The sequence below is a fragment of the Crassostrea angulata genome, chromosome 1 (assembly GCF_025612915.1).
Source record: "Crassostrea angulata isolate pt1a10 chromosome 1, ASM2561291v2, whole genome shotgun sequence".
Classification (NCBI taxonomy): Eukaryota; Metazoa; Mollusca; class Bivalvia; order Ostreida; family Ostreidae; genus Magallana; species Magallana angulata.
This window is the reverse complement of record NC_069111.1, coordinates 16968175-16986810: the sequence shown is the minus strand read 5'-3', so window position 1 is coordinate 16986810 and position 18636 is coordinate 16968175. Positions and strand designations below refer to the sequence as shown.

Here is an 18636-nt window from a genome sequence, read left to right as displayed (position 1 = left end):
AAGAGCGCCATGTGCCTGTCAATCAGTGTCATACAGAGGTATTTATCTAACTGTTTGTGAATTAAGGATGCAAGAGCATGCTTGATTTAGATTCTGTGTAACTAGTATTTACAGTGAGGCCATTATCTTAAGCATGTTTAGATTCCCCAATGCATTAAAAGTGGCAAGATGTAGCACTTTTCCTAATCCATTGTAGAACTCCGATCATGAGAATTTCCCCGAGGACGATTAAATTCTAACATAATATATGAAATTAAATCAAAGCATGCAAATGCAGCATAGCAGGCTCTCGTGGAAGTAGGGAAGGGGGTGCGGGGAGGGGTTAACACACACCGCCTCCTCAAAATGTTCGTGGTCACAAGCCCAGATTTATTAACTACGACTTGGTCTGTCAATGATTATGAAATGTTCTTCCTCGGAAAGACAGGTATTTCAGGTGTTTGTCTGGTGTATCATCTTGCTGGTACAGAACGATTGGTAATAAATTGCCTTGTTGTCTGATCCCACGCACCATTCACCGTAAACCGGCACGTCCACGGCTCTTGTTCACAAATTTGTCCCAACACCAGTTTCAACAAATCTCATTAATTTAACCGAATTTTCGTTTGAACGCCCATGAAGTTCGTCCGTAATATGTACCTACTGGCTAAGTGCAAAACGATCTCATTTTTGATGGTGAACCCCCATAAGAACCATACAAGATATGTTCGATGGTTTGTTAAAAATGCAAGAGGTCGATCGGTGGGTCTTACTGGTCAATTGTAAGTGATAAAGAATCCTCTTAAGTTTAACAAATTCGAAAAGTGATAAACTAAAGTTAAGACGGATAACGACTGTTGAATTTAAAACGTCAAAAAAACCCAAGGGACAGGAGCCTTAATTAAAACGTTACCCTGGGCCTTCTTCGGGCTCGGGCAGTTTTCTGTCTTCAGTCCCAATAATCAACAACTGTATGATATTAGTAAACATTGAGAAATCTTATCAGGAATATATTTACCTTATATTGGTAATGCATTTAGCAGTTGTGCTCGAATCAATTTATGCATGCTGTTTTTCAATATACATTGCACACAAAGCATTGATCAATACAAAAAACTACTAGATAGTAAGACAACGGTGAAAATCGTTTGATTTTTTCAGTTAGTAAATGTGTAAATTATTTAATACAGGCTCAAATGTAATTATATATACATGTAGTCTAGAGAAACAACTAACTGTCATATCATATATAGTGTTTCGTTATTGACCTTGACAATTATCTATTCATGATTTGGCCTCACTTGGCGTCTTTCTTGTTTAACATTATTACATGTCTCGTCCTTTTGTTAATGGTACAAGTCTCATGCAACAACCAAATGTTCATTTCGTCTGCCAATATAATCATAGTCATTAACAAATTAAATTGTAATGCGTCTGGCATAATCGTGTAATTCAATTGTCGAAAATTGTCAAAATTCGACATTTTCTAACCTGCTTACCTTAGGGGTTATGGGATATAGACTGAGACATTTAAACAGAAAGATGTGAATTCTTCACCAACATTCATTTAACATGACATCTCGACAAAGCATGGAAATTAACGTGAAATTTACTCAGACGTCATGTGTGGCAGCTGATGTAGATGTCTTAGCTGTCAGAAACGAAATCTACATGCACAAGTAACATACGTGCTCCATTTCTCTTTCTTATAACTCTTAGAGTACGTACATGTACGAGCAAAAGTCTGAATATGTGACATTTGGGGCGATTAGACCTATCTAGATAGGTAATTTTTAATGAAGAAGAAATGTATTTAGAGAATTTATTTACCTTTTGGTGTTGTTTTTAAGTATTTATTTTTAATTTTTTTTAAATAATATTTAAGCATGAATGGTGACGTCATAAACATGAAATGATCTACTGTTATGTACTGAACGTCATATTTTTGTCGTCGATGTGGCTAGTGTACGTTTTATTCAGATTTCTAGGTCTGTTTTAAAGAATTTGCTTTTTGTAAGCAATAAAAAAGCAAGCATTGCAGAAGAAACTTGCTGTAGGTGCAGGTGCTGCAGCTTCCGGTCTGGATTTCACAAATTTGGACAGATGACCTGGGTCGACCGGGACCGGGAGCTTCAGAACAAACTTAAAATGTAGCCCACGACAGCATTAGCAACATTTAAAGCATCGGCCTGGTTGTTCCGTCTTAAGTTTGTAACTGATCAGTTATATTTTTATGGGCAAACACTTTTACACATTCTATATGAATAATTATAAAAAAAAAAATCAAAGTATATAGTTGATGTTTGTTTTTTTTTTGTCGTTCAAACTGGTTATTAAGGTAGCGTCACAATGTATCTATAATGCAAAGCCTAATTTGTATGCAAACGTTAATTATTTTTAGTGCTATACTCCCAACAAGTTGCGAGAAGGGATAATAGTAAGGTATCATCCTCAAAACTAGAAAATATATTATCAAATGTTACTGTTTATATGACGTCAAGTGTTTTAAGTTGGTATGGGATATCTCGATCCATATTGTGACGTACTATTTATCGAAATTAACAAAAAGGTCAAGTGTAATTTTTCCCAAAATTGTCATGCACCTAATGGCGTAGCGCAGTACTAGTGCCACTAGTAGTGGGTAAGAGGGTTCACTACGAATCTGTAAGTAATGCCCCAGTCACACATTCACGGACTAAATGCCGGATTAGCTACGGAAGCGATCCGGAATCATTCGTGACGATATGTATTCCGTCTGTTATCGTATCCAAACGTAGCAATACTTGTATAGCTGCGACAATTTTTGAACATGTTCAAAATTCCACTACGGATGAAACCACCGTAGTACTTCCTTAGAAAAACTTACTAAACCGTTTTAGAACGTAGAAGTCCGTTTTAACTACGTATAAATCCGTAGTTATTCGTATGTATCAATTTGTATCCGTTCCGTAGTGCATCCGTACTAACTCCGTATCATTAGATTTATACGGTGTCAACCGTGGAAAATATTCCGTAGTAGAACCTAGGAGTTGATCTGTGAATGTGTGACTGGGGCATTAACGATTATTTGATTTTTCGGTGTCAACCGTGGAAAATATTCCGTAGTAGAACCGTGGAGTTAATCCGTGAATGTGTGACTGGGGCATCATGAGTTCGAGTCTCGACGGGGATTTTAAAATTATTTACCTTTCCAACCATTTTTAAAATGTTTTTTTTTTCTTCATTACTTTAAAATTTGTGAAAATTCTAAACCGGTGAAAGTATTTTCATTATCATGTGCTTTAATCCAAATTAATATCGACATTAGCTGCAGGTCTGTAGCTCCCGGTCTGAAAAAATTCGGATGGACGACCTGGGAGCTACAGTGCCACCCATTGAAAGGTCGTCCATCCGAATTTTTTCAGACCGGGAGCTACAGACCTGCAGCTATATCGACATATGTCCCATACCATCATATACTCGGCACATTGACGGACAAATTTAGAAGATTAGCCCAAGATTTTAAGTTGATTCTCAAAGCAGCCAGTCTTTTAATCAATGAAGAACAAACCTTAGCTGTTTGGCCTCGTTTATTATACATGTAGGTGACAAATACACATTTAGATGAACTACATAATTAGGATGAAGATGGTAATGGGATAATGATAATGATTATGTACACATGAACTGAACACTGAATTCTCCAAGTTCAACAGTCAACTGATGACCTCAACTACGGACACTTCCTTTCCACGCAACCTTTTCCGCCTTCATCGTACTCCTGCTTAGAGATCCACATTTGCTGGAAAGAACCCTGAAAGTAATTTTTACAAAACATTAATATTGGCATGATATGTGCTCTCTCTCTCTCTCTCTCTCTCTCTCTCTCTCTCTCTCTCTCAGAGAAAAGAAACTTTATCTTCATTCTTTCCACACGCAATTATATCGTATTAGTTCCCACAGATTACATAATGATGAACACGATTTTTGTGGTATCCACAACTGATTCACGCAGTTCGTACGATGTTGTAACCCTGCCAATTTCATGAAAACACGTCTGTTGTACGGGTGAACGATTTCTTGTCACTTACCAATGAGGCGAGGATGGATCCGCCAATCCAACTGCTGAACCTGCGCTCTGCACTTCCGGTAGCAGAAATAATCTTTAACCTCATGCTCTGCAAGAAATAAAACAGATATTGGTGCCTGGGGTGTCTTATAAAGAACAGATACTGTTCACACCTTTCATTTGCAGTTTATGTGAATCTAAATGAGCCATGATGTTTGTGTTCAATATAATATTAAAATTTTTTTTAGCACTGCGGTTGATGACTTGATATAAACAATCTCGAAAGGATATAAAGTGTGTATATATAGGAACTTTTTGCTTCATAACTTTTTTTCCCAAACGATCTTTGCAAATCTGAAATAGGTTTCAACAACATGTGCTGATCGTCATGTTAGATAATTTACACAAAACCTCTGGGCGCAATATTGTGATGAATTCTGTATTTTGGACAGCAGTTGAAAGCTTCATAAAACATCATATACTTGTTTAGTATTTGGTGGTATTGTAGGAATTTGAAAAATTATGCCACTTAAGGTACCTCACTGCACCTACCCTTATACTTTTTAAGACACTACGTCACAAGATGGCGATTTAAATGTTTTGTTAAACTGTTTATATTGTTCGATTGGGTTGTATATCGTCGTAGTTCAGTGGTAAAAGTATTGGGCTTCTGAACCGAAGATTATAAGTTCGATTCCGCCTGGAGCTTTTGTTCATGTTAACTGAATTAAATTTTTGAAAATTAACCTTGAGTCGTATACGGGGGAGGGGGGGGGGGGGGCCCAGATGATCAAAGCTAGGAATGACAAGGAGACTGTACTTTGAAGAAAACATGTTAACTTAATGAATCGTTAATGTGAAGATTTAATGTTTAAACATTTGACGAAGTACATCAAACATTATTTGAAAAAGAGGATTGCAAAATTCGAGCAAGTTTATCTTGGCACTGTGTGTTTACGCACATGAACGAAATTTCATCGAAAAAAAAATTGACTTCAATATAATTACACAAATGACTAGTTAATTGCAAAAATTGTTTGATGTTCATTTCTTTTCAAAAGAAAAGAAAAATGGGGCTTCATTGGACCAGAGAGCCTATAAGCTCTCTCACAAATGTCGTCTGTCGAAGTTCATCCTTCAAAGCCGATTTCTGATAAATAAAATCACGAAAACGCCGGGTTTTTGTCTAGTTACACCGAATCACCGGGAAAATATTTCCTTGCTTACCACGCCCCCGATTAACCCCGCCAAAAAAACCCACAACATGCATTAAAACGTCGAACAAATTACGCAACAACACCACTTGTCCCCCTGTAAAGTAGTTCCTGCACTCGCAGAAACAATGTTATAACACGAGCTTCATGTTTTCTTTGGACGGGCCTAACATGGCGCAAAGGCAAGGGTAAATAATCACATGGAATTGTTTCCGAGATTTTCCTCCTTTCCCCACTAAAAACTGGAAGAGGGATAGAGGACGCTTGGTGTTAAAGTAAACAAACGGGAAAGATGCGAGGCACGATAACGACTCAATACGTAGAGAGTGTCATTTTTTTTTAAAATTCTGAATTAAAAGTTTATCTGCTAATGAGCTCTTAATTAGACCGGTGCATAATGATGGACTATGACATCTCTTGAACAACAACACTTTTTGCTGAGTTGTTTGAGTGCTGGGACTTATGCGCAGCGAGTTAGGCTTGCTCGGTGCAGTAATGTATGAATAGACGCACACCAACGGAATGATTCGTGATTCCGATTGCATCTGACGTCGCATTCTCCGATAGCTCTCCCTTTGAGTGATATGGTATCAATTAAGCGCCAATAAATCAAGATAACTACTCATCCCTTTCAATGTTTCAGCGACCATATCCTGTATCATTTTTAGGAGTCTGTCTTTTATTATTCGGGAGAAGAACATGAAGGGGAAAAAACCCGCAAACCTCATTCATGCCATTAGTCACCCCACTGATGCAAATACTTGCAGTTATCTACAGATTTGGATGCGTAAATTTTGATCTGCATCCCTAGAAATAGTAATCCATCACTTTATCAACTAAACTACAAAAATCAATGCTTGTACAATAATGTCTGCATACTCTGTATCTATGTAGATTATATGCTATTTACAGGATAAAATAAATTGACCAAAAAAGTTTATATATAGGAAGAAAGTTTGAGTAACACGTGTCATGGTTTAAAAACCTTTAGACACAAAGAAATGTATATAACAAAGTTATGTATGATAGGTCCACACAAGTAAGCCAAGGGAGAGAACTTACTGGCGGTGTTTTAGCACTCAGATCTCTGTTCAGCCTGTCTGTGAATCCCTGCATCAGAGAGTTACCTCCCACTACGATCACACTGTTGTATAAACTCTGCAATTGAAAAATGGGTATTTCTGTTTTCAGACTAGAGTAAAAAGCACCCACAATATTTTTTCCTGAATTTATCAACAAGAATATTCAAACACATGCTTTTCTCCTAAAGGGAAATAAGAGCATTCTTATCTTTTGTTTCTTTCTTTTCTCAAGTTACATTCGTTTATTTTATTTTCTCAAACACAAACTGTAAAACAATACACTGGTATGCATTTCTATTTATTCAGAAACAGAGGGCTATGAATATAATAGTAAGACTTATTGGGTGAATCTTGTTTTTATTTCCCAAAAAATTCAAAATGTTCCACAGTACGTAGCTGAGTGTATTTTTTTTAACTTAACAACAACAAATTTTTGAACCCATCAAATCCATGCATGATGAAATTGCATAAAACAGAATATCTTACAGGTCTGATGTCTATATCGCACATTCCCACACTGGTGGTGACAGTGTGCCCCACACTCAACATGCTGTTTCCACTCGGGAGATCCTAAACAGAAAATAGGTCTATCATTAGTCATTATAAAGTACAAGAACTGAATGTAACTACATTTGGTTCTTTTCATATAATTTCTCAAAAATAGTGGTATCATACCATTATTAAATGTGTATAATGCATGATTAAATTTTAATCTTAAATAACGTCCAATTAATTTAAAAGTGTCAAATGAATATAAATTTCAGGCGACACTTAATAGTCTCATAATTGAGTATCTTCTCTTTATTAATAACAGGGAGATAACTCTTATTCTCTATTCATCAAAAGAGAATACGTGCATTTAAAAATAGAACCGAAACCAGCTTTAAACATGTCTCAGTATCAAATGATCTGTGTTGGGTTTTTTTTGTTTTCATTCTTAAAAAATCATAAACAGAAAGGAATTACATATGTATATTATGTATCTGTATAAAATAGAAATTTTTCATTTCTATAGTTGTTTTTTTCCACCTAGAAACTGTTATTTACCTTAATAACAGATGGGTCAAACAGCCCTTCACAGGTCCGAAACCTCTCGGCACCAAAGTCCCTGTTATACCCATTGGGGAACTCATAATGCACAGTGGGCATCGCTTCTGCCTGACTGAAATGTAAAACAAATCAACTGATCTCACTAAAACAGTAGATTTTTTTTAAACCTTTAAAAGATTTAATAAATTAAAATCTTCAGTCATTTTTAGGTATATTTATTTCACCAATTTGACAGTTAGTGGACAAGTTTATCAACTTGCATCAGTTTCTGGATAAACAGAAATCATAAACTATTGTGCCACCATTTACTTTTTATCAAATTGGAGTAAAACACAATTGTAGCAAAGTGCTGGGTACTTACGATTCTAATACATCATTAAAGTATCTAAGTTTAAGGGAATGAAACAAACTTTGTTGTAAGCATGAATTTGTTATAGAAGTGTTTTTTGTATCCATATTTGGCTGTAATGCATATATAAACATACATATAGCAAACTATGAGTTTAAGTTGCATATCCAGTGCTAGCATTAATGAGATTAAAATTTATCAAAAATAAACTTACGATTGTTCATATGGTTGATCCATAACTTGAAGAACTGAAGAAGCAAAGTCTTGTAACACATCCTATAAAATAAATATAGATAGCCAATATTTTTTCTTAGAAATATGCGTTTAAGGACATGAAAAATATTTTGAATCATCAATAAATGATTCTGGATAGTAAAATATCATGGAAAAACTTGGTTATTGCAAATTTCTACGAAAACCTACATGTATGTTTATTTAATAGTTATTGATAAAAGATGTTTTACATCAAGACAAAGTTTATTTCAATTAGTCAAATCCAAGTTATACCAATTTTTTGACAGTATGTACATGTACTGATACCAGTTTAACTACTACAAGATGTTGTTTGTACCAGTAATTAATATGAATGGTTAAATGGATCAGGAGAAGATGATAAAACACTTTAAAAGGATGAATCTCACCTTGACCATGTAGTTATGAAATGATTTAGTGACCTCTGGCAGCTCTTTCTTGGTCCATTTAGGAGGGTCCATGAAATTCACTGGCTCCTTAATAACAAGTTTTAAAAAATCATTGAATGACCAAAATCCATGGTAGGATGTAGTTATGAAGATGTAGACAAAATATAATATATTTTTATTTCATTAATTACTGGTAAATATACCTTGCTTTTAATCATGTATGGTGGAATAACCTCAATTTTTTGTTCTTCCATGAGTTTTTTGCATTCCATTGTGATAAAATCCCCCGCTAGAGGAGACTTCACTATGGCTGAAGGAAAAAATAAAGTTCTTTGCAAAACATTTCTTGGTTGATAAAGGTGATTGTATCACAAAGCATGCAGCTTTGCTTACAACACTATGGTAAGAACCAGCAGAGAGAAAATGTCTCTTTATGAACCTCTTTTGTATTGAATTTCATTTAGCAAAGGTTTCATTGGGTTTTTTTTTTTACCTTGATCTTAATTTAACAATGCATACTCAGAGCAATAATACACAATTCATGGAAAATATTAATGAAACAGAGACACTGGAAATGGAGGCTGACACTTGTAAAAAATTCTAGTGTTTTTACTGCTGTGTGGAGTAATGGAGGAATTACCTTGTTGGATGACATAGCCATCATACACAGGTACAGCTGTGGTATGGGAGGCTCCAGAGTCTAAAACCAAACCTGTGGATCGACCATTGGCAAAGCTAATCCACTGATTAAGGAATGGTTCATGGTTTTAGAGAGGAATAGCATAACAAATTCACTTAAATATATTTTCTGTAGAAAATATGATTTTAAATCTAAACGTCTTTAAAGGACTATATATGGTATGGGCCTAAAATGGCCCCCTAAAATGAATATCATCATTTTACTGTAATTCTTTGTTTTCTTTGTACAGATATATATGTGATGTTTTTTCTTAATGTTCATTTTGATTTAAGTGCCCACAATTTAGAAATATGGCATTGAAGCAGTTTTTCTTTCAGAAAACATGGAGCGCATGCTTGAACAAACAAAATATTTTAATTAGAGATGTATCTAGCCAAGACTAATAAGTGACAAAAAAATTTTCTTTGTTCAAGCATGCGCTCTATATTTACCATTCGTAAAAAAAATGAGAAAAACGTCAATTTTTGACTGATTTTGATTAAATTAAAGAAATAGCATCACTTCTGACGTCATATACTGCAAGTGAGTGCATATAAATCAAATACATATGTGAAAAATATAATTTATATCAACTCTTCTAAAAAATAACAAAACATTTTATTGTACCCGAAACACTTTGAAAAATGGCGAATTATGGGGGCCAAGTTTAACTCATATCATATATAGTTCTTTCCTCTGCATTAAAGGAACATGCATGGTCATGATTTAGGTCAAAAATTATTTTTACGATTTTAATTTTTACAATGCTTTAGTAAGGCATTTTTAATGGGCACCCAAAACATGAGTGTCATTTATTGAGTTATACCGGTAAGTGAGTTACAGAGTTTACAAGCCTTTTCTATGTAAACAAAGTTTTTTTTTACATTTTTAATGTTGAAGTGAAAAATTCCAGGTTTAGACCTAAATTGAATGTGTTAAAAGTTAGGAACTGTGTATTTATGCTTAAAAAGAAAAAGAACATACAAAAATCAGCTTGAAAAAGATTTTTTCAGTGGTATATTGAACCTATGTTAACAAAAACACAAGCCTTGTTTACATGACAAAGAATTCTGAGCCCTGTATCTTGCTTATAACTCTACGGCTGACTCTCAGTTTCAGTTGATCATAAGAAACAAATTCCTACAGCATCATAAATAATAAAAACAGAAAAATAGAATTTGACAAATATCCTGACTATGCCCCTGCTGCTTTAACAAAGTTATTGTTCATAGATATCATAAAAATTTGATTCATTGTAGGAGATTGAATTAAGGCTATTTACACAAACACAGATGTTCACAAGCATATTATCATGTTTCAAAGGATACGCAGAAAGCACCGCATTTTTACATAAAAAGAATGCTGGAACATTGTACTTTTCAAACATCAATTCAGTAATTTTCTCCCTCTTTGCTTTGCTGTTCCACTGAAAAAATAACATGTAAATTGACTAAATACTGTATTTTGACATTTCAAATAAAGGCCCTTCCTGAAATTGGTAACAAAACAGTTTTAAAAAGCTAATGATATTAAAAATTCTTTAAATGAATTAAAAATGTCAAAATTATATCAACAATTCAATTAATACAACAGTATATTACTCGGTTCTGGATACAAACCTTTTGCCGTGTATGCAGTGTATGTTTGTGTGTGTGGGGATAGAGAGCTAGAGAGAGAGATAGCTAGTGTATTTTAGTGGAGTGAACATTGATTTGGACTTATTGGACTACTTACCGCAGGCTCTGACATCATGACTGGGTGGAGGTGTGACTCAGATCTGATGTGGCGACTGTAGGTGTGGTCCAACACTTTCTCAAACACCTCCCAGTTATCAACTTCAAAGAATAACAAACAGTACCATATATAGAATTAATTAACACACCCAGATCTTTCATTTTGATCACAATTGCTTCGTTATATATTTTAAAAACTTAGCATTTTAGACTGTATTTGTCTCAATCAGGGCTTACAATGTATTTAATTATCAGCAAAAATGACTTCAAAAAAATTCAGTTTTCTGATAAGCATATTTTCTCATATAATAGAGAGCTCATACATTTCTGTGGTTTCAGCAATATTTCAGTCCATCAATGTAAACAAATATTCATTGAAGATAAAAATGCTTATGAATATCAATGAAATCACAGTAATATGTAAAAGGACAAGCATTTGTCTGTAAAAAAACAGCAACAAAAAACACCTTTATTGCAAAAACAACTCCAATTTTTTGTATAATAAATCTACTGAAGTTAAGTTTGATAAATTAAAAAACATATATCTAAATGTTCATACTCATTCCGTCTTTCAGAAATGTGTTGATTTCCATTCCTTTGCGGGGTACTTTGATGGAGTTGGTATCCAGGAAGTAGCTCCTCTCTGGTTGTGCACTTTTATCATCGGTTTCCATTGCTGTATCTCCTTCTTCCACTACCCCAACGTGAGTAGGCAACTCTGCCTATATAAATCAAAGTTCAAGAATCAAAGAACTGAGAGTGAAGGAGTGTGTAAAGCATGTGGTAATTCAAACAATTATATTACTTCACAGTTTGTGCTACACAGGTTAAAGCAATTAGAGGTCTTCATTATGTCATACATGGTCAAATAGTTGTGACATTGCAGAAGAAGTACATAGTCACCCAGTCATGTAAATTTATTTCCGCACTGATTAAAACTTATTTAACTTGTATAAACTTACAAAATTACACACAAGCCAGTACACATTTAACCTTTGACAATTCTCCATATGGGTTAATAGAATTTGAGAATACAGTTAGCTTATTCCTAAGGCTTGTAATTTTAACTAGTTTAAATGGCTTCCATCTAGTGATACATACATTATTTTCATTACAGCATGACACAAGTGTGATTTCCTTACAAATTTTAAATCGTTTTATAAATGAAAGCATTTCCTATATTAATTAAGACACAAATGGAAGGAAAAAATTCTCTTATTAACATAGGTAGGATGGAAAAAATTATTGTTGCATGATTGTATATTCCCAATAAAGATATGGACACAAAAATTTATGGTATTTAACTTGATATAAACAAACAAAAACCATACAATTTTGGTCTTTTTAACATTTAATTATTGAATACTTGAAGATCAGAAAATATGATAAAGCAAATGAATGTAAAATTCAAGGTAAAAAAAAGCACATTGTTATATGTAAGGTTTCAGACACATGGATGGAACAAACACCTTATACAGTACAGTACACCTGGTACCATGTATAATAAAACTACCTTAGGACAGTCTTCCCCTGCATAACCAGCTCTGAAGGAATATGAACCCACATCAAAGACAAGAGCTCCCACTTCATCTGCGAATAGAATTTTGACATACTTATAAGTATTACACACACTCTTTGAAGAAGTTAGGGTAGTGTTTCTATATAAACTGGACTTCTTAAATTAAAGACTGTACTGCTGTGTGGTGTCCTCTAAGATTGTCAACATTGCTAATTAAATCTATGTGTTACCTGACATCTTTTATTTTGAAATGCCTAAAAATCAATTTGAAAGTAAAAATTTCCTTGATATAAAATATGCCAACAGATAACATCTTCAGAATAATAACACTACTTTGTCAAGGAAAGCATAATCAACATTATCAAAGCTTAAAAATAAGACTGAGGTCACATTGAATACTGGTTCTCTTATATTCAAATGAGTACGAGTAAAAAGTATTTGTGAATTGTGATACGTATAAAAACTGCAGGTATTATGAACCTTGCTGTTTAAGTGTTTTAAAATTAGACAGTCTCCTGACCTCATCTAAATCTTAAGGGATAGAGTCTAGTCTTTATCAGGTTGGGCACCAACCCCCGTTTGGTTGTTGGAGTCCCATTTGGTGGTTAAATGATTTTTATCATTCAAAACATTGTTAAATTGAAATTGATCAGAGCTCATCCAAAAAACTATAGTTGCAGGTTTTTTTCAAAAACTATTTAAGAAAGTCAGACAGTGCCTGTTCTATTGTTAAGCATGTTAAATTGTAAACGTGTTTTTTAGAATTTCCATAATGCAAACTTCTGATTGTGACTTCACAATCAAAATTTAATATAAGAAATTTGGATACGAAGAAATGTCTCAAAGTCTGGTAACAAGATTTTCTATGGCTGGAGCCAGACTCATACTGTCTATGATTATAAGTTGTTTGATGGGTGTCTCTACTGTACACTATTTCACTCCTTAGTGAATATTAACATATCATTTTAATCACAAAGATTTCTAAAACTTTTATGTTGCCGACATAATATTTTATGTTTAACACATTTGATGCAGCTGCTATCTTGGTAGCATTAACAAAAAATACAAGAATCACATAATTTTTACTTTTTATGCAGGATATTTCTGAGAAGTGAAAGTCTACTTTCTCCAAAAATGCTTTAAACACACAATAATAAATCAAAACATTTTGAATCTGACTTACCTCCTCCATAAACACCACCACTCATTTTTACTGAATATCGTGTTGATAAAAAGAAAACCCTCGAAGATTTATATTTTCAACGAAAAACAAAGCACCAAAGCCGGCGGAAGATGTCTTAGTTAAGTTGTACTGTGTTTATTCATACACGATTGTGAAGGGTCGCCTGGTTTTAATGCCTTATATCTATTTATTTATCCTTTTAATATCGTACAAAAAAATTGATGCAAGGTATTTAATGTTTTAAGAACGTTTTAATAGCAAGTATTTTTACAAAAATCATTGTTTCCGAATAACTAAATGTACAACTTCTTTCAAGAACATAATAACGAAAACCGTACCTTGCATCAATCCGGATTTTGGGTTTTTTCTCGCTGCGACGGTATGTTCAAAACAAATCGTGTATTCATCACTATTTGACATGACACTAACCTTATTGTCGGAGTTTTTTTCCACAAAGTAAGAGCCCTAACGGCCTAAGCATCATCCATTTACATATTTACTTATTATGTACACAAGTACATGTATATACAATCAAAATAAATTAATGAAATAATGATGTATATATAGTTATGTTGATTTGATGGAAGATGTTTATTTGACACCTGATTCAGAGGTTCACACTTTAAAGTACTCCCAAATAATATAATTTTTGTATTTGTTTTGATAGACCTCTATGATATTTCCAGATACCTTCCACTATGTCAGCAACAGAAAAAGAGACTCCTTTTGAGCTAAAGACGGAAAACAACATTCAGTTTTCCAGCAAGTGTAAAGATATTTTTGGAAATCTGGAAAAACTTGAAAAGAAGCATGAAGAAAACACAAAGTTTCGAACAGATGATGATGTTGATATTCAGAAATCCGATCATCTGGATGTGGACACAGAGACGATAACTTCAGCCTTCAAAACTCCCCAGCTAGGCAGAGGTTCAAACAGAGAGGGAGGTGGGCCTTGGAGGCATAGAGCACAACACAGGGACCGGGGTCCCCCACCTTGGAGGGAGCACTGTGATAGGGGAGAGGACAGGTCAACTGACAGAGGGTCCAGCAGCATTCAGAGGGAACTTCAGCCAAAGCAGTTCGTGGGAAGAAGAGGAGGGCATCCTTATTATAACAGCAGAGGGAATAGGAGACAAAGGACTCCTGATTATAAAATGAACCCCAAGAAGTGGACCAAATATTCCTTGGAGGATGTCGATAATGAGGATATGACTGAATCATCAAACACAAAGGCAGCTTTTGCATTCTTGGAGGAGCGTAGGAAATTGCGAGAAGGTGAGATGAAAGTCGAGGCAGTAAATACAGATAATACATCATGTTCAAAAGGAATCTTTACTTTTAAGAAACCAGTGAAAAATGAAAATAAAAAGGGCAAAAGTTCAGTGTCCTCAAAAATAAGTAACCAGTTACTGAATTCCAAAGAGGATGATATAAGTGCTGGTGTAGGAGAAGAGGAAGATAACAAGATGGAAGAAAAGACAGAAAAAGTGCAAGAAGAGAAAGTGACATTTAAGTCTCTCAAAAAGTCCAAGAGAAGCATTAGAAGCCGTGATACAGATGACGATGACTGATACAGTACACTGCCGCTGGATTAATGCAAACTTTTAAATTCTCTTGAGTTCCACTTTCCAATATCAGTACCTTTTTGAATATTTTAGTATGATTTTAGTTTCCTTTTAACATTTTAAAAAGAATTTAGTTTTACATTTAAAAATTGAATGTATTAATTTTAAATTCCTGAATTTGTTGTATGTTGAATAACAAATGAGGTGATAAAAGAGACAGTAAGATAAGCTACTCATTCTGATGTGGCTCATCTTCTGGCAGCATATATTGACAATGCTGACTTTATTGCTTCTTACCAGACATCAAACTAATAGACAAAAGCATCAAATTAACATCATTCATGGTACATGTACATATTTTTGAAATTTTTATCATTTGTACAAATTGTTTCATAAAGGTTCACCATCCATCCTTATGCTCATTTAGTTTATATCTATATGTGTAGTGTTCTCATTCCACTTTTTGGCAGTGGGAGTGGGGCATTTAAAAAAATTTAAAATTGCATTACTTTTGGGATTTTTTTTACAGGAAAAATTATACAATATAAAACTTGTATTTTGGTTTTCCTGTGTTTTGGTATCAACTTATTTCTGTTTTGCTACACATCCAAACATTGTATCAACTGAAGCCACAGTCTGGAGTCTGCATAGCTCTCTCCTACCTGTGGCTGTTTAATCACATAATTATCTTGAAGGTAAATATTCATACATCATCTGTTATATCACATCTAAAACCTGTTTCAATTACTGGTAAACAATTAGTCCACTGTGATCAATCTGTAGTAAACAACACCTTTCATGTATCATGTGTATGGTAAACAGAAATTGGTTAATAAAAGGTTACATCAAAGGTCAACACCTGAATGTATGCTTTACTCACATTGGTCTTTACATTAATGAACATGTATGATCTTTCCCTCATGCAATCAGATTGTACATTTTGAACATGGTTTGTGAAAATGACTTTCAAATAATTGTTGAGTTTGGAAATTTATAATTGGAATACATGTATTAATTTTTCAGTTGCCAAAAAAGTACCTATTATGAGTTGTGAACCATGCTTTTCAACAGTTATGGACAATTTAGAGCCCCATTATAATATAATTTATAGTTTTCTGAAACTTTAAATTCAGCACACTAGCTAGGGGTTTCAGGACAAACTAAGATAGTTTTATTAATTCTTAAGATGGTCATTGCACTTCATTATTTTTTTTTCATTTTATACTCTTTTTTAGCTCACCTGAGCTGAAAGCTCAAGTGAGCTATTCTGATCACATTTTGTCTGTCGTCCGTCCGTCCGTCTGTCTGTCCATAAACTTTTCACATTTTCAACATCTTCTCAAGAACTACTAGGCCAATTTCAACCAAACTTGGCACAAATCATTCTTAGGCAAAGGGGATTCAAAGTTGTGAAAATTAAGGGCCACACCCGTTTTCAAGGGGAGATAATTAGAAATTAATGAAAAATTTCGAGAAATTTTCAGAAATCTTCTTCTCAAGAACCAGAAAGCCAGGAAAGCTGAAAATTGTGTGGAGGCATCCTCAGGTAGTGTAGATTCAAGTTGTGAAAATCATGACCCCTGGGGGTAGGGTGGGGCCACAATGGGGGGTCGAAGTTTTACATAGGAAAATATAGAGTAAATCTTTAAAAATCTTCTTCTCAGAAACTAATCAGCCAGGAAAGCTGAAACTTGTGTGGAAGCATCCTCAGGCAGTGTAGATTCAAAGTTGTGAAAATCATGATCCCTGGGGGTAGGGTGGGGCACAATGGGGGGGGGGGGGCGGAGTTTTACATAGGAATATATAGAGTAACTATTTAAAAATCTTCTTCTCAGAAACTAATCAGCCAGGAAAGCTGAAACTTGTGTGGAAGTATCCTCAGGTAGTGTAGATTCAAAGTTGTGAAAATCATGATCCCTGGGGGTAGGGTGAGGCCACATTGGGGAGGGGGGTGTTAAAGTTTTACATAGGAATATATAGAGTAAATCTTTAAAAATCTTCTTCTCAGAAACTAATTAGCAAGATGATTCTTTATAATTGTTAAGACTTTGGCTCCAGGACAATTCTTCAGCCTCACAAGAAGGTTCAGAGTTTGATGTAGCTAAATATCCTATATATAAACAATTGTAAAGGATCTTTTTGAGAACTGCAATACTCAACATGTGATATGACTATAAAATTGAAGCAGGCAGCTATTTTTTCATTAGAATCTTTTTGTATTACTGTATTGAGTTTTTGCCCTTGATTTATTGATTCTTGATTATTTTAATTAATGCATCCACTGTTAACCAATTATTGTGATGATTATTTTTATACAATAATAAATATTCAATGTATATAAGTTGTTCTGTATAAGTAGTTTTGGGTTAGGCCGGATTAGTTTGTTTATTTTTGATTTCCAATTTTTAGATACTATGAATTATTTTAGGCTGGCACATATATAGGGACAGTGTCTATTGCATTATGAGTAGCGACTATTTGGGGTTAAACTTGAACAGATATGGATAGATTGAGTGTGTGGACATCCCTGCTCTATCTAATCTCCATGTTTTCTAACCTACAATACAGAGTGTGTGGTCATCCATGCCCTGTATCGCATTAATACAAGTGTGCGGTCATACCTGCTTGTATTGGTGGTGGTTGCGGCGGAGCACTAGTGTATGGTCATACCTGCTGGTGTTCTGGCCTTTCTAGCGCAAGTGTGCGGCACTCCCTGCTTGCGTTAGGTTGAGCTGTTGGCGCAAGTGTGCGGTCATCCCTGCTTGCATTAACGTTGGTACCTGTTGAGTTGCGTAAGTGTGCGGTCATCCCTGCCTGCGTAACGTTGAGTCCCTATATATGAGCAGGAGCGGTGATTAAAGTCTGCTCTTGTAAACATTGGCAGCAATCGGCTATCCGAGTTCCAAGGGGGGAAAATGGAATTTATTTATACAGGATCTACATGTATTATTTTACATTGTCCAGATTGTTTGTATTATGACTCCATTAAGCTGACTTTATCATACCTATTGTTCCTCAGGTGAGCAATGTGGCCCATGGGCCTCTTGTTTTACCTGCCAATCACCAAGGTGATGCATGTACTCAGTTGATATATTGTCCCTTCATCTTATTTAAACTTGATCTGTTCATAATTTTCATCTCTTGAAGTTTACAGCTTTCTGTAAAAAATTGATGGCATGATCAAAGATGGATGTTTGGTACAGACTACAGACCCCTATATTCCTGTTTAGGCAAATTTCCATTCCATATGTTCAGTAGACCATTTTAACGGTACTCCCACACATGGAAAACTCTTCATTTGACATGAAAGAGAATGGCTGCACGAGCCCTGAAGTACTTGTTACATTATTGAACTTGTCAATATTTGCTACAGTTGAATCCCGAGTTTATTTTTATACAACAAACATTTAAAGGGCAGAAGATATCACAACAAGTCTCTGGTATACAGTTAAAGTATGGTATTGATTTCCTATTCCACCGATTGCACCAGAAAAAGCAAGAACACTGCTTGTTCTTAAAATTATAAGATGCAAGTTATCCTGCTAAATTAATAAATTATGGCTATAGAGACTCAAATGAACACAAACTCAGAGC

General features: G+C 34.6%; 2 protein-coding genes across 4 annotated transcripts; one reads left to right on the top strand and one right to left on the bottom strand.

The window, feature by feature from the left end:
* Positions 1-3530: 3530 nt before the first annotated feature.
* LOC128167801 (actin-like protein 6B) lies at positions 3531-13619 on the bottom strand. Its single transcript, XM_052833718.1, has 14 exons — positions 13478-13619; positions 12289-12365; positions 11335-11497; positions 10777-10877; positions 10371-10468; positions 9004-9098; positions 8567-8673; positions 8364-8450; positions 7937-7998; positions 7371-7485; positions 6810-6893; positions 6304-6399; positions 4050-4136; positions 3531-3772 (listed from the first exon to the last, which is right to left on the bottom strand). The coding sequence occupies exons 1-14, from the start codon at positions 13500-13502 to the stop codon at positions 3692-3694; spliced, it is 1278 nt and encodes a 425-aa protein (XP_052689678.1). The 5' UTR covers positions 13503-13619; the 3' UTR covers positions 3531-3691.
* Positions 13620-13803: 184 nt separating this feature from the next.
* On the top strand, positions 13804-15346 carry LOC128167778 (uncharacterized). Of its 3 annotated transcripts, none has more exons than XM_052833693.1 (2): positions 13804-13856; positions 14164-15346. In XM_052833693.1, the coding sequence occupies exon 2, from the start codon at positions 14176-14178 to the stop codon at positions 15046-15048; it is 873 nt and encodes a 290-aa protein (XP_052689653.1). In that variant the 5' UTR covers positions 13804-13856; positions 14164-14175; the 3' UTR covers positions 15049-15346. The 3 variants fall into 3 exon arrangements, with proteins under 3 accessions (XP_052689653.1, XP_052689660.1, XP_052689666.1); XM_052833700.1 differs by having other exon boundaries at positions 14145-15346; XM_052833706.1 differs by lacking the exon at positions 13804-13856 and adding an exon at positions 13860-13933.
* The last annotated feature ends 3290 nt before the right edge of the window (positions 15347-18636 follow it).